Source organism: Erithacus rubecula, assembly GCF_903797595.1.
Source record: "Erithacus rubecula genome assembly, chromosome: 25".
Classification (NCBI taxonomy): Eukaryota; Metazoa; Chordata; class Aves; order Passeriformes; family Muscicapidae; genus Erithacus; species Erithacus rubecula.
In genome coordinates this window covers 3,778,066-3,792,703 of record NC_136677.1, presented here as the reverse complement: position 1 = coordinate 3,792,703, position 14,638 = coordinate 3,778,066, and the positions used below count along the sequence as shown (strand labels likewise).

The 14,638-nt window shown below is 52.3% G+C and overlaps 2 protein-coding genes across 10 annotated transcripts in view; both read left to right on the top strand.

Annotated features, from left to right (window-relative positions):
* LOC306812220 (beta-galactosidase-1-like protein 2) overlaps positions 1-14,638 on the top strand; it is a 152,360-nt gene that overhangs the window by 120,758 nt on the left and 16,964 nt on the right. For 5 of the 9 annotated variants that reach the window (XM_079326589.1, XM_079326591.1, XM_079326590.1 and 2 more), the window contains exons 1-4: positions 9,940-10,096; positions 12,928-12,987; positions 14,135-14,332; positions 14,484-14,552. In XM_079326589.1, coding sequence (XP_079182715.1) covers positions 10,014-10,096; positions 12,928-12,987; positions 14,135-14,332; positions 14,484-14,552 — 410 coding nt within the window. In that variant the 5' untranslated portion in view covers positions 9,940-10,013. Of the gene's footprint in view, positions 1-9,939; positions 10,097-12,927; positions 12,988-14,134; positions 14,333-14,483; positions 14,553-14,638 lie in introns of those variants that run through there. The other 4 variants (XM_079326586.1, XM_079326588.1, XM_079326584.1 and 1 more) reach the window with 3 other exon arrangements.
* ACAD8 (acyl-CoA dehydrogenase family member 8) lies at positions 46-8,757 on the top strand. The gene is made up of 11 exons (XM_079326616.1): positions 46-183; positions 1,475-1,575; positions 1,941-2,110; positions 2,744-2,853; positions 3,082-3,158; positions 3,378-3,515; positions 4,153-4,288; positions 4,389-4,486; positions 4,655-4,807; positions 6,462-6,564; positions 8,044-8,757. The coding sequence occupies exons 1-11, from the start codon at positions 102-104 to the stop codon at positions 8,094-8,096; spliced, it is 1,221 nt and encodes a 406-aa protein (XP_079182742.1). The 5' UTR covers positions 46-101; the 3' UTR covers positions 8,097-8,757.

Sequence of the window (14,638 nt, the reverse complement as noted above, 5' to 3'; positions counted from 1 at the left end):
GGGAGGCGGGCGGCGCCGGGGGCAGGACTACAGCTCCCAGCCTGCCCCGCCGGGCCGGGCCCGGGAAGCGGCCGCGGGAGGCGCAGCGGCCCCGCACGGCCATGGCCATGGCGTGGCGAGCGGCCCCGCGGGCGGCGGCGCGGCTGCTGCTGGGGCGCCGGGGGATCGCGTCCTGCATCGACCGTAAGGAGCGGCCGCAGCTGCGGGGCGGCCGGGGGAGGCGGGAGATGGACAGCGACACTGTGGCCCCGGACCGCCTGTCCCCTCCCGGAGGGATGGCCCCAGCTGCCCGTGTCACGGCTCCCGTGTCATTGCTCCCGTGTCACTGCTGCCCGTGTCACTCTTCCCGTGTCACGGCTCCCGTGTCACTCTTCCCGTGTCACGGCTCCCGTGTCACTGCTGCCCGTGTCACTCTTCCCGTGTCACGGCTCCCGGACAGGGCGCTGCGGGCCGGACAGCCCGCGGTGGGTGGGTGTTAGCAGTGGGACACAGCCCTGTAAAAAAGGTCCTTCCCTCTCCCGCCTTTACCTTTGTGAGACTCTGCTCAGCAGTGGGACAGGATCCACAAAAAAGGTCCTTCCCTCTCCCTGTCCCTTCTTTTTCCTTGTTACCCCCTGTTCACCTATAGGACAAAGCCCCCAAGGAAGGTGCTCCCCTCTCCCTGTCCTTCCCTTACCTTTGTTAGGCTTTCACGTTTTTTCAGATTTGCTAGTGAATCAGAGAATATCTCTCAAAGAAGGGGGATTATAAAAATGAAGAAAAGCTTTTTACACGGGCAGACTGATAGGGCAAGGGGGAATGGATTTAAACTAAAAGATGAGAGATTTAGGTTAGATATTCCTCTGACAGAATTCCAGCTGGCACAGGGTGCCCAGAATTTGTGGATGCCCCATCCTGGCAGTGCTGGGTTGGTTGGACAGGGTTTGGTCTTGAAAAAGTGTCAGGTGATTTGAACAAGATGGTCTTTAGGGTCCCTTCCAGAACACCTTGTAGATTGCTTCAATGTCTAAATGTAACATTTAAAATTGAGGCAGCATACCTGGGAATTTCAGGAGAGGAACAAACAAAACAATCTTGGATCCATGTGTCGGTGAAGCAGCAGGTTTCTAATGCAGAACCTAACTAAAGCTTTAGATGCTGTTTCCAAAGGGCTGCTTTATTCTTTATTTGCTTCCAAGCCTCCTTTCTTTGAAGTCCAGCACTGCTCCCTCACATTTCTTTAGCACAGATTTAGTGAGATGGAGTGACAGCTGCCATGGACTGGCTTTCCATGGAGCAGACAGAGACAGCTGGGATCTTGGATTTGTTTGTCCCAAGAAAGTCCTTCCAAAGCCCCCTGCTCTCAGCACAGTTTATTAGACCCTGAACTGTTTGTGTGAGATGAGGGGCACCTTGAAATTGTTTGGGGTACACACAAGGTGGTTGTGCTGCCTTCCCTCAACATACTTGTTCTGATCTCCTCCTGCTTTTCTAGCATCCACTGGACTGACTGAGGATCAGAAAGAATTCCAAAAAGTTGCCTTTGATTTTGCTGCCAAGGAGATGGCTCCTTACATGGCCGAGTGGGATGAGAAGGTAGGACAGCACCACAAGGGCTGTACTGCTCCCTTTCTTCCTCCCTGAGGATGTTATGGGCCCTAAGTCTCACTGAGGGGTTCCTGCAATAGCTCTGCAGGTTGTTGTTGAAGCTGCTGCTGTAGGAGGGAGGGGAAATAATCAGAAATACCTTGAAGCTTTCCTAGCCAGGTTTTTCAGTCACCTGAGTCTTGGGTTCACTGCTGAAGATGGAGTGTGGCTGTGTAGGTACCACCTCTTCTTTGACCCACCCAGTTGACTTAAACTCTGCAGGTTGGTGAGACTGGAATTGGTAACCCAGGGATGCCAAAAGAGATTGAACTGACCCTGAATATTCATTGGGGTATCTCTGCCTGCCCCAACAGGAAATATTCCCTGTGGAAACGATGAGGAAGGCAGCCCAGCTAGGATTTGGTGGGATCTATGTGAAACCAGACGTTGGTGGCTCTGGATTGTCACGACTTGACACCTCCATAATCTTTGAAGCTCTGTCAACAGGATGCACCAGCACCACTGCTTACATGAGCATCCACAAGTGAGTGTGCTGGGCAGGGGTGGGTGGTGTCAGCCTGGCTGCTCTGTGGGCTCTAAATCCAGCTGGAGGCAGCTCCCTTGCTGCTGCACATTATTTAAATATTCAAATTGTGACCTCGAGTACACACATCCCTGGGAGGATCCCTGGATGGCAGTAAACAAATACTGAGATGCCACCAAGAAGTAATTTTAGCTTTGTGGTATGCAGGATGGGATTAAGTTCTGGATTTTGTTCCCTGCTCTGCCACTTAAGCTGTCCATAGATAGTAACCTGCCTGGAAAAAGCCTTTGTGCCTCAGCTGTGCTGTGACAGAGCCCAGAGGCACCACCTGATGCCAGGGCTGTCCTGCTTGTACAGACATGTCCAGTGACAGGTCACTTGGCACAGAGAGCTGTAATGATGACTCTGTCCTCAGGTGCAGTTTTTTGGAGAGTGAACAGGGCTGAGCATGGAGGTGGGACTGAGGCTCTTAAACAGGAGCCTGCTGTTCCACAGGGCAGTGAGTCTGTGCTGAATGAATGGAAGGTGTAACAATATATTTTCAAGCCTCAGCTCCATGGAGCCTTCCTCTGTTCAGCCAGGAATGTTCTTGTACAATCTATATTCAGTGCTGCTCCTTCTCCCCCACCCCAGCATGTGTGTTTGGATGATCGACACCTTTGGCAACGAGGAGCAGCGGAGCAGGTTCTGCCCCTCTCTCTGTAGCATGGAAAAATTTGCCTCTTACTGCCTGACTGAGCCAGGTGAGCATCCCCAACTCAACCAGGACATCTTATTTCTATTTAACTGAATATGGACATTGCAAAGGTCTGGAGGTGAAAAGTTTCTTTCCATGTTCATTTGTGAATTTGGGGAGGGGCAGGTGATGATTGCTGAGATGCTCGTGGTACAAACTCAGGCTATGGTCCCAGGGAGAATTTGTAGGCTCTGGATCTTCTGCTTCACTGGCTGCTTCCTTACCTCTCAAACAGGGAGTGGCAGTGATGCAGCTTCCCTGCTGACCTCAGCTCAGAGGAAAGGGGACACCTATGTCCTGAATGGCTCCAAGGTACCTCTTTAAAGCTGCCTGCACACCGGGGCCTGGGTCTCACTGTCCTCCCCATTCCTGCTGTCTCTGTGCTCTGCAGAGCTTTCACCACCCTAAGTGCCTCTGTCTGTGGGGTCTTTGCCTCTCCATCTCTGTACCCTGCCAGCTGCTGCTGTGGGCTCAGGGTTAGTTTGCAGAACCACCCCAAAGCCCCTCTGTTCTTATTGTGCCCCCCTGCAGGCCTTCATCAGCGGGGGAGGTGACACTGATGTGTACGTGGTCATGTGTCGCACCGGGGGCCCTGGCCCCAAGGGCATCTCCTGCCTCGTGCTGGAGAAGGGAATGCCAGGGCTCAGCTTTGGCAAGAAGGAGAAGAAGGTAAGAGGCTTGGTTTGTGCTTCCTGTCTGCTTGAGGGAAGTGCAGGGCAGAGATCACAGAACCACAGAATCATTAAGATTGGAAAGACCTCCAAGACCAGTGAATCCAACCTGTGAATGATCCTGACTTGTCAGCCAGAGCACTGAGTGCCACATCCAGGCATTCCTAAATACATGCAGTGGTGACACAAATACCTCCCTGGACAGTCCATTCCAATGCCTGACAGCCTTTTCCATGGAGAAATTCTTGCTGATGTCCAACCTGAGCCTGCCCTGCCCAGCTTGAGGCTGTGTCTGTCGTCCCAATGAGCTTGTCTGTGCAAAGCATTAGGGATGTCTTCATGGATGGGATTAGAGTCCCAGCTTGGCATGGTTTTACCAAGCCAAGTCCAGCTTTGGTGAAGTTTGACCTATACCCATCCCTTTGATTTTAGTCTCAGGAACATCAAGATCACTGGATTTGTGCCTCTTCTCAAAAGCATCCATTCCATTTTCCACACTGAGGCCAAACCATGCAGACCACAGGTGCTTTGTGGCAGCTTGGCAGCGAGACCAAGGGCTGGGATCAGGCTGGTGGTTCTGTGTTGGAGCTGTGCTGCTCCTCATGCAGTCTGGAAGGAGCTGTGTTTTTTCCCAGGTAGGCTGGAATTCCCAGCCAACTCGGGCTGTGATCTTTGAGGACTGCGTTGTTCCTGTGGGCAACCGGCTGGGAGCTGAAGGGCAGGGATTCAGCATCGCCATGCAGGGGCTCAATGGAGGCAGGATAAACATCGGTGAGAAGGCAAAGAGAGCCAGGGGAGGAGGGCAGGACCTTCTTGCTGCCTGTCTGAAGCAGCTTCACATTCACTCTGTGTCCTTGGCTTCTCCCACCAGCTTCCTGCTCGTTAGGAGCTGCTCATGCCTCAGTTCTCCTGGCTCAGGAGCACCTCAGTGTCCGCAAACAGTTCGGGGAACCCCTCGCCAACAACCAGGTAACGCCTGCAGCAGCTCTGCCCCCAGAGCTGAGCTCTTCCTCACCCTGGGGCCATCCCTGGAGAAGTGAAGAGCAGGGAAGCGAGTCAGGCCTGAGCCCTACCTGCAGGTGGTGGCTGAGAGGGCTGCGGGGTGCTGATGATGCCTGCCCTGGCTGTGCTCGGCAGTACCTGCAGTTCCGGCTGGCAGAGATGGCCACGCGGCTGGTGGCAGCGCGGCTCATGGTGCGCAACGCGGCGCGGGCGCTGCAGGACGGCCGGGAGGATGCGGCCGTGCTCTGCTCCATGGCCAAGCTCTTTGCCACCGACGAGTGCTTTGGGGTAGGTGACTCAAACAACACTTGGGATCCTGATTAGAGGCTTGGAGACCCCCCCCTTAATGCTCAGAGTGTCAGGGAGGAGTTTGATGTTGTAGCGACACAAAGCCAAACTCAGAGCCAGGAGTGTCACTTGAGGACAGGATGTTTTATAAGACACATGGAGGCTGCAGGATTGTCCTGGTTTGAAGGACAGGTGTCTGCCAATAAAGGCAGAAACTTCTCTTTGAAATGGAGAATGGAAACCCCCTTCCTCCAAATTATTATTATAATTTTGAAATTAAGGGGCTCTCAGGCAAAGATATGGGAATTAGGAAGAACAGTTCTTTACTAGGAAAATTAAAATAGAAATGCAGTATTACAAAGAACAATCCCAACCCTGCCAGAGTCAGAATCCAAGCTGACACCCGTCAGTCAGTCAGGGTGGTGGCAGCAGTCCCATTCAATGGTGGCTGCATCCTCCTGCAGTGGCAGATGTGGTTCAGCTGGAGCAGTGCTCCTGGAGAAGGTGCAGTTTCCTCTGAAGGTCCAGGGATGATGTGGAAAGGTCTGGTTTTCCTCTGGAATCCAGTGGAAAGAAGGTACCTTGGTGTCCAAAATCTCAGTTTTTCTCTGGGTAGGAAAGGCCTGGCTCCTCCCCTGGCTGGAGCATTTCCCAGTGGGATGATGGAATTTTATCAGTCATGCACTGGGACTCACTGGCCCATTAACAGGAGATATCTCCTGGAGGGAGGATGGGCTGTGGAAAGATAAAGATGATTGCCCCAGCTGGTTTAAAGATGGCCCATTAGCAGATAATATGTACCAGGAGATCAGGGTCACTGCCCCACCCAGCTTCAGCAGATGGTGATAGAATACACATTTCTGGTCACATCAACCCAACACAAGGATCAATCTGAGAATTAAAACATCTTTCCACCATTCTTCCTATACTACTTCCTAGGGGACTGAAAGGGAGACAACACAGCAGCAGAGTTTTTTTATTTTCCTAGGAAAATTTGCACCTTGCAGGGTGGTTGTTCCTAGGTAGCAAGTGTTTTTTCCTAGACCTCTGAAAAATTGCATTGTTGCTTTGAAAATTATGAAACCACTTTGAAAAATATCTTATTTTGTTACCTTATCAAAATGTCCCCATAAAGAGAAAGCAAAATGGGGGAAAAAGAACACTTGACACTTCCTAGACCAGTGTCCTTTAGAAGCTATCCTACATGCTCATCATTCTGCATTTTTGCTGTTTTTATGTTTTCTATCCCAAACTGAGGGATGGGACACACGGAGTCGTGTTTCCATGGAAACCAGCGCCCTGCCAGCCGCTCCCATGAGCGGCCACCAGGTGGCGATCGGGCGGTTCAGGTTTGCATCAGAAACCTCAGAAACGCCTCAATAATCGATTTATTCCCTAAAAACACCCATCCCTGGGTATCTCTGTATGCATTCCTGAATATTTCTGCATTGCTGTTCACATAAACACACCCTCCATGTCAAACAGGTAACGTGATAGCACCGAGAGCAGCACTGATGGTGCCTGAAAATCACACCACGTTTTTAAGAGATGAGATTAGGTGACCAGGAAAAAAAAAAAAAAGCCCAGTTTCCTGAGTCCTTACCTTACTGAGGTGCCCTCCACAAGTGACCTGACAGCAGTGTTATCCCCTTAGATCTGTAACCAGGCTCTGCAGATGCACGGGGGCTATGGCTACCTGAAGGATTATGCAGTGCAGCAATTCGTGCGAGACATCAGAGTCCACCAGATCCTGGAAGGTAAAAAACACTCTTATTACAAGTGGAGGTGGCAGTGGGGTTAGGTGAAAAACTGCCCCTCTGGAGCTCTTAGGTTCCTACTTTGTCAGGTTATTTTCTAAATAAGCAAAGCAGCTGATTGTTAAAAAGGTTATTTATTACAAAGCACGTCTTATTCCAAAGCACATCAGTCTCAACAGGCAATGGCAAAAAGTAGTGGCCAAGCAGTAGCAAATGCAGTGGCAATAAGTGAATGGCTAAAAGCCCTGGCAAAAGCCAGTGGCTAAAAGCAACAACTCTCCCCACTACATACTATTATATAGGATTTTTCCAACAAACTAAGATGCAAACTTGGACCACCACACCTTAATCTATGAGAATTCTAAAATTACTGACTTACTTCTGCTTAAATGTCTGCTTTATATGTGAGTGGCTAAATACACTCCAAGCCACCCAAAAGCTTTAATTCACTCCCTGCACTCTGATTTTTCTCTGAAGAATTCAGAGACCCCTGACTCCAGCACCCACCTTCCCACATGACTGATTCTTGTTTCAGAGCCCTGCTCTGCTCTGAGCAGGAGGTGTGCTGTGTGTGAGTGCCCTGGCTGGGAGCTCTGAGAGTGGGAGCAGTTTGGGCTATTTTAAGAGCCTTACAGCAGAGGAAGATATTTAGTTGTCATGTTAGCAGTGCCTCTGTCCAGTTTCATCCCATTACTCCTTGTCACGTGATGATTCTCCCTAATAATTCCTCTCCTGTGACTTTGGTCTGTTTGCACTATTTGACATCATGTCTCCATGTATCTGGCCTTTTCTAACCTTGATTTGGCCTCCTAAATATTTTGTTTTCCCTTTGAAATCCCCTCACTTACACCCAGGTAAATAAGAGTAAGGTACATGCTGTTTCTTACAGTGGGTTTGCAGGCTGTGTTGTGTGTGTGTTGGATGTGAAGCAGAGAGCTCAGATGTTGGTGTAAATCCAGTTCTGCATCCTCCCAACACCCATATAAAAAGCAGCACCAGCTTTCCCAAGCAATGTGCTGGCACTTGGCAGTTGGGTTTCAGCCCAACTCCTCCTAAATGCCACTTCAGCTGGTGGGAAGAGCTGCTCTCTGCTGTAAACTGCACAACAGGGAAGAGTTCTCTTGGCCTTTTGTGGGGAAAATATTGGACTATCAGCAATTGAGAGAGAGACAGGGACTAGTGATCTGTGATCAGAATGTGAATTTTACTGTGAGCTACATATGCTTATATACCATTTTCAGGAAGGCTAGTGATTTTTTCCTGCATTCATTTAAACATCACACAGATGAACTTTACATTTCTATTTAGTTAAATCTTCTTTCCTGTCAGCCATACTTGATCCAATCTTGTAATTTTCAAAGCTCTGTTTGCTCTTGGTTATCAAACTGCACATCATGCTAATTAAATCTCCAGTGCTCTCAGTTACCACATTGGACCATGCCTTAACTGTGTCTCCCCTGCATCCCCATCCTGCTGCAGGTACCAACGAGGTCATGAGGATGATTGTGGCCAGGAATCTGCTACAGGGCTGAAGCCAGGAGCCTTAAAATCCCTCCATCTGTTCCAGCTCCCCTGTTTCCCTCCCCAGCTCTCTCCCTGGGAGTGGAGAGGGGGATCCCCCAGTGGAAACACCTTCCTGCCTTCTGCACATCTGGCTGGCACAGCTGCTGAAACCCCAAAATCTCCAAATCCTGCTTGCCACATGTCCTCCTTGGAAAAAGAAACACCAGAGCTGCTGCTCACCTCTGTGAGTCAGGACTGAAATGGGAACCTGGGGCAGAGGTGTGGCCTGAGCCCGTGGGATCACTGAAATCTTTATTTTGAAGGAATTAACTGCTCACAGCACCCCTAGGAACAGATGTTCACAGGCTCTAACCAGAATGTTTTTATCCCAGATTGCCTCTCCTTTAGCTAGAAGCACTCCCTCTTCTCCCAGGAAACTTTTCCTGATATCTCAACCACTGCTTGTTCTCTGTATTCCCACCACGTCTTGGTGCTTAATCTCAAAGAAGCCTTTGCAGCACAAAAGTGCAAATGAAAAACTAAGGTTATGCACAGAAATATTGAACTCTGTGGCCTCTAATCAGTGAAATCATGGCTGTGAACTATGTAAGGGGAGTAAAAATATTGGTAAATTAAACTATTTTTTTTCCTCTCGGGTTTGGAATCAATAAAGCAATGATGGAAATGTTACTGGAGTGGAAATTATCATAATTTCCTTCTGTGGTGTTTCAGGTGTTTAAACAGAAGCAACGGGGAATTTTTGAAGTGGGTGTTGCAAAATAGTTCTGCTTGAGGGTTTTTTAGATAATGTCTTTGTTAATTAACCCCTTCAGATCAGCCAGCTGCTCTTTCCTCAGCAGTACTTGGCAGGGGAAGATGACAGAGCTTTAGCAGCAGAACCATGGGATGGGTTAGGTTGGGAGGGACCTTAAACCCACCTTCCACTTGTTTGATCCCAGATTTTACTGTTGCTGCCCTGAACTTTGCTTTATTCCCCTTCCTTGCTTTATTGCACATTGAATTCTCCCCAACAGGGCAGTTTGAAGGATAAACACTTGTGCCTCAAAAAGAAACCCCAGGGGATGCACTGGGGCTGGGAAGGGTCTCTGGGCAGTGGGAAGGGTCTCAGGACAATGGGAAGGGTCTCAGGACAATGGGAAGGGTCTCTGGGCAGTGGGGAGGGTCTCTGGGCAGTGGGGAGGGGTCTCTGGACAATGGGAAGGGTCTCTGGACAATGGGAAGGGTCTCTGGGCAGTGGGAAGGGTCTCTGGCAGTGGGAAGGGTCTCTGGACAATGGGAAGGGTCTCTGGCAGTGGGAAGGGTCTCTGGACAATGGGAAGGGTCTCTGGGCAGTGGGAAGGGTCTCTGGGCAGTGGGAAGGGTCTCTGGACAATATGAAGGGCTCTCCAGCCAGGGTCTCTGTCCAAGGTCTCTCTCCAGGCTCTCTATGGCAGTTTCTGGCCAGAGGTCTCTGTCTGGGGTCTCCCCCGGGATCTCTGTCGTGGGTCCCAGCCCGGGCTCTCAGTGCAGGCTCTCTCTGGGGGGCTCTCTGTGGGATCCTTGCCTGGGGTCTCTCTATCGGGGTTCCCTCTGTCCACGGTCTCGGCCTGGGCTCTCCCGGTGCTCTCAGTCCATGCTCTGTGTCCGGGCTCTCTCCCAGTCCGTGCTCTCAGCCCATTCTCCCCGTCCGTGCCCTCCCGCTGTCCCTGCCGCCCCCCCCTCAGGGCCGTTCCCTCACGGCCGCTCCCGCCCCGCCCCCGCGGCGCGCGCGCCCCTGCGGCAGCCAATGGGAGGCGGCGTGGGCGGGGCCGCGGGGCGGGGCGCGGCCCAAGGCGCGCGGGCGGGGCCGGGGCGGGGCGGGCGTGCCGCGGGGTGCGCGCCCGGCGGGTCGGGGGTTCGGGGCCCGGGGCCGCTGCGGGGGCCCTGAGGGCCGCGCTCCCTCCGCCATGTGGCCGTGCGGGGGGCGGCGGCAGCGCCGCCTCGGGGCCGTGGCTCTGCTCCTCGTCGTGCTGTGGCTGCTGCTGCGCAGGTGAGACCCGACTCGGGGCGGGGGGCGGGTGTCGCTGCCCCGCCGGGCGCAGGCCCCGCCGGCGCGGGAGCTGCGCACGGATGGAATCGGCGGCGCCGCTGGAGAGCAAAGGGTTATTAACGTAATGAATGTAATGGATGCAGTTCTTAACGCCGTGCCTCCTGCGCGCTGCCGGTGCATCCCGTCCTTTCCGAGCGGAGAGCGCCGCTCCCGTCATTGCTGCAGCGAACGGGAGCGTGGGAAGCAGCGGAGCAGCGCGGCCGCCGTGCCCGGCTCGGGCAGGTTTAAACACCCGCGGCACCGCTCCCGGCCACCGCCGCCAGGGCACCGCTCCCGGCCACCGCCGCCGGGGCACCGCTCCCGGCCGCCGCTGCCGGGGCACAGCCCCGCCGCGCTCCGGGAGCCGGGTCCGGCCGGCACAGCCCCGCCGCGCACCGGGAGCCGGGTCCGGCCGGCGCTCCGGGGAGCCGGGTCCGGCCGGCGCTCCGGGAGCCGGGTCCCGGCCGGCGCTCCGGAGCCGGGTCCGGCCGGCGCTCCGGGAGCCGGGTCCGGCCGGCGCTCCGGGAGCCGGGTCCGGCCGGCGCTCCGGGAGCCGGGTCCGGCCGGCGCTCCGGGAGCCGGGTCCGGCCGGCGCTGCCCCGCCGCGCTCCGGGAGCCGGGTCCGGCCGGCGCTCCGGGAGCCGGGTCCGGCCGGCGCTGCCCCGCCGCCCTTGGCCCGGGCGGGCTCTGATCGCCGCAGCGCCCCAGCGTGCTGCGCTTGGCGATCCATGGCCCGGCACATCTGAGCCGGCTCCGCGCTCCCCGCCGTGCTCGCACCGGAGTTGTTTCCATCTCTCCAGCCTGTTTGTGTCCCCATGGCCCATGCCCAGCTCTCCATCTTCTCTTCCTTCTGCCGGTCCCGTTTCACACTCCAGACCAGCAGCTGGCTGTTCCTCTGTAGCCCATCAGTAGCAGCAAGAAATTGTTTAAGGTTCTAACTTAAACCCCACGTGTTTTAGATCTTAATTCTGGGGGAGATGCCTTTTCCCAAAGGAACATATCCCATCTTTGTTGCTTCCAAATGACAAACTCTTCAGTCCCTCAGTGACACGCTGGAGAATACATGGAAATACACACGGATATGTATGGAGATATAAAACAGTTCTTTTTTTGCCAGCTGGATGTTTTATAACAGGTTCTTAAAATCATAGTCGGAAGCAAACCTGATCCTCAGAGCTATGGAAAAGCTTTAATAAATCTTTGCATAATTAGAAGCAAAATTCTTGCACAGCTGGCCTTGGGTTTGTGCCACCTGGGTTCTTAGGGAGGATTATTGCAAATTGATACCTGATGGAGGCACAGAATCTGTCTCCTCTAAGTGTGTATCCACAAACCCCTGTAGGCAGAATAAACCTGTATGCAGAATAAACTGTTCTGCAAAGTTGCAGTTTTTTTTTTCCTCAGCCACAGTCTGTGAGCACAGGGGCTCTGCAGGGCAGCTCAGAGCTTTCACTTTCCCCCCTGGCCAGAAGAAGCCCAGAATAAACAGCAAAGCCCTTGGAGGTCTCAGTGGAGCTTAGGGATTAGCAGCAAAGTACCTTGTCCTCTGAAGCACATCCTTCAGCATCAGCAAAGAACTTCATGGCTTTTTTCCCCTGGTTTGGCTGTTTTCCACCAACTTTTTCTCCCAGTTGGGCTGGACAGAGGGTGGTTGAACACCAAAGGTAAATCTCTCTTGCAGAGAAGATTTCAGCCACATTTGTGTTTCACAGGCATGAACAGCGTGGTTGTTTTGTTCAGAAGATAATTGGGACTTTCCATGTGTTGTATTTTGCACTTCAAATTCCATTTTACAAAGGCTTATTCCATTTTACTGGACTAACTTGTCCAATCCAACTTCAGGGTCTCTGCTCTGGGGTTAGTTGGTAATGGAATGGTTGGTTTTGGTTGGTTTTTTCTGAAAAAGAGACTTCCCTGAAGCAGAGGTGAAATCACAGAATATATATTATTTGCAACCTGTTCTGTCATTACAGTAGTGAGAAAAAAAAATCTCCTGGGGGCTATAAATTGCTCTCAGGAGGAAGTGCAGAGCCCAGATGCACTTTAAACTCTGGCAATCCAGCTCAGGGTAACAGGATGAACTCTGCTGAGTCACAGAAATGTTTCTTTCCTGAGGTTACTTGAACAGATCCTAACGAGAAATGTGGGTTTTGGGATATTTAGGATAATGTGTTGAAAATATTGGGAGCCTGGGAGCTTCCTACCAGCCCTTCTTGGGGAGAAAAATCACTGGAGCTGGGGAGTTTTAAAGGAGGAAACTTGATGGGAATGTGTCAGGTTAGTTATGCCTAGGATTAAGAAGATGATCTTAAGTGATTAGTTTATTTTTATCTGGCTATGTGTACTTCCTGAGCACAGCCTTCATTCTGGCACCAGTCAGCAACACTTCTGTGTGCAGGGGTAATGAAGGGCTCTACCCAGCTCTTTTCCAACCTAATCTTTAAAAATTAGAGTATTGCATCTCCAGACCCCGTTGAGCTTTCCACCTCTGGCTCTCCACCTAAAATAGGAGTAGATGCAGCTGGTTTAGTTTGCCAAAGTTACAGTCTGTAATTTAGCAGCATAGAGGGGCAGGTGCCCATGGGATATTCTGTTTGGGACTTGAGAACTCTTTGCTGTGCTGCTGAAATTTGTAACAGTTAATTGGGAGCAATGCTGCCATTTCTCAGCCTCATGTCATCATTCTCTGGCTGTGTTTCTGAACATTCTGAACATTCTCAGTCCTGTTCAGACTCAGCCAGTCACACAGTCAGAGTGAGGCAGTGAATATCTAATCTGGCTTCCTTTTCCAGGTATTACCCCTGCCTGCTGCCGGTTGTTTCTGAGCCCTGTGAGAATGCTGTGCTACTCAGGTACCCTCTGAGCTTGTCAGCCAGCCCATGCAGCACCCTGCAAGCTTAGATTTAGCTCCTTTTAGTCCCCCTGTCCTGCCAGAGGACAGACAGACTGCTGGTTAGCAATCCCTGTAAGCCACGAGCTCTGAGCATCCTCACCCTCTGCTAACAGCTGCTTCACCCATAGCTGCAGGCTTAGGTGTTCCTCTATTTTCTCCCTGTGGCATTCCTCCCAAATGTCATTCTTGCTTTCTGGAGCTGGGAATTCATCCCTCACATCTGGAACAAGCTGCCATTGTCTGACTCTGTGTGTGTGTTCAGAGCTGAGCCACTGGGGTGGGCTGAGGGAGGCAGTGACACTGCTCTGTGTCTTGTTGGTAAAATGGGGTTTTGGTTCAGCCAGAGTGAGCTGGGAGCTTGCAGAGCCTTGAGCAGTGCAGGAGCTGAGCCAAGAGGAGCTGTGGCAGCAGCAGTGCTCACCCTGGAAAGTGCTGAGGAGCTGCTGGCCCCGTGGCTCTGGCTCTTTGGACAAATAGCATTTTCAGGATTTATATAAGCACAGGTAAGTTTGTGGTGACAGGTGTTTTAGTCTCTACTGAGTGATGAATATAATCCAGAGAGTTCACTGAATCGAGGAAAAACTTCTCTGTTCACAAGGAACAGGTGAGAGGCTTTTATTTTCTCCATGCTTTGAGTTGGAAGATACCAAAGTCCCCAGAGATTTGGGATGGCAATGTTGAGATGCAGCTGCTGTTGTAACATGGATCTGGAAATCAGCCATATTAAAAAATCAGCATGGAAATCCCATGCAAAGCAGGGAGATGTTGAATGCCATAAGTTAGGGAAGTGTTTGTGAGTATTGTGAGTGAAATCTTGTCCATCCGTGATTCCAGCAAGTGAGTTGCATGCTCTGAGCAGTGTCAGTTGTAGAGTGTGGCACAGTGGCTTGGGGGTTCAGGGGGGAAGCAACCAGTGAAATGGATTTAAATCTACATTTGGGAAGATCTCCCAGCTGGCCTAGAGCCTTGTGAACAATCCCTGTGCTCTGTGTGGCCAAGTGTGGCTCGCTTGAGGAGCAGGAAGGTCAGAGCTGATCCCGCTGGGTGAGATGCAATGAGGAGGACACATTCCTTCCCCAGGACTCACACCTCCTTTTCTCTTGCAGGTTTAACTGGAGTGAGCTGACCCCTCTGGGGCTGTGGGGCAGGAGCCTGGGCTTGCAGACAGAGAATTCCCAGTTCCTGCTGGAAGGGCTGCCCTTCCGCATTTTCGGGGGCTCCATGCACTATTTCCGCGTGCCCCGGCAGCACTGGGAGGATCGCATGCTCAAAATGAGAGCCTGTGGCCTCAACACCCTCACCACGTGAGTGTGCTCCCTGCACAGCCCCTCCCCTCCTCCTCTGCTCATGGCCCATGCCACTGGATTCCCATCCTTCTTATTGTGGGGCCTCAGGTTTTCTTAGAGCATCCCAGATCTCCTCCTTCACCTGCACTGCCCTCGCTCTGCCTTTCAGGTACGTGCCCTGGAACCTGCACGAGAAGGAGAGAGGCAAGTTTGACTTCAGTAAAAACCTGGATCTAAGGTGTGTGGCACAGCCAGCTCTGTTATGAAATACTGCTGTTTGGAGGGAGGGGGTGTGTGTTGTTTGGCTGAAGATGTTATTCTAGA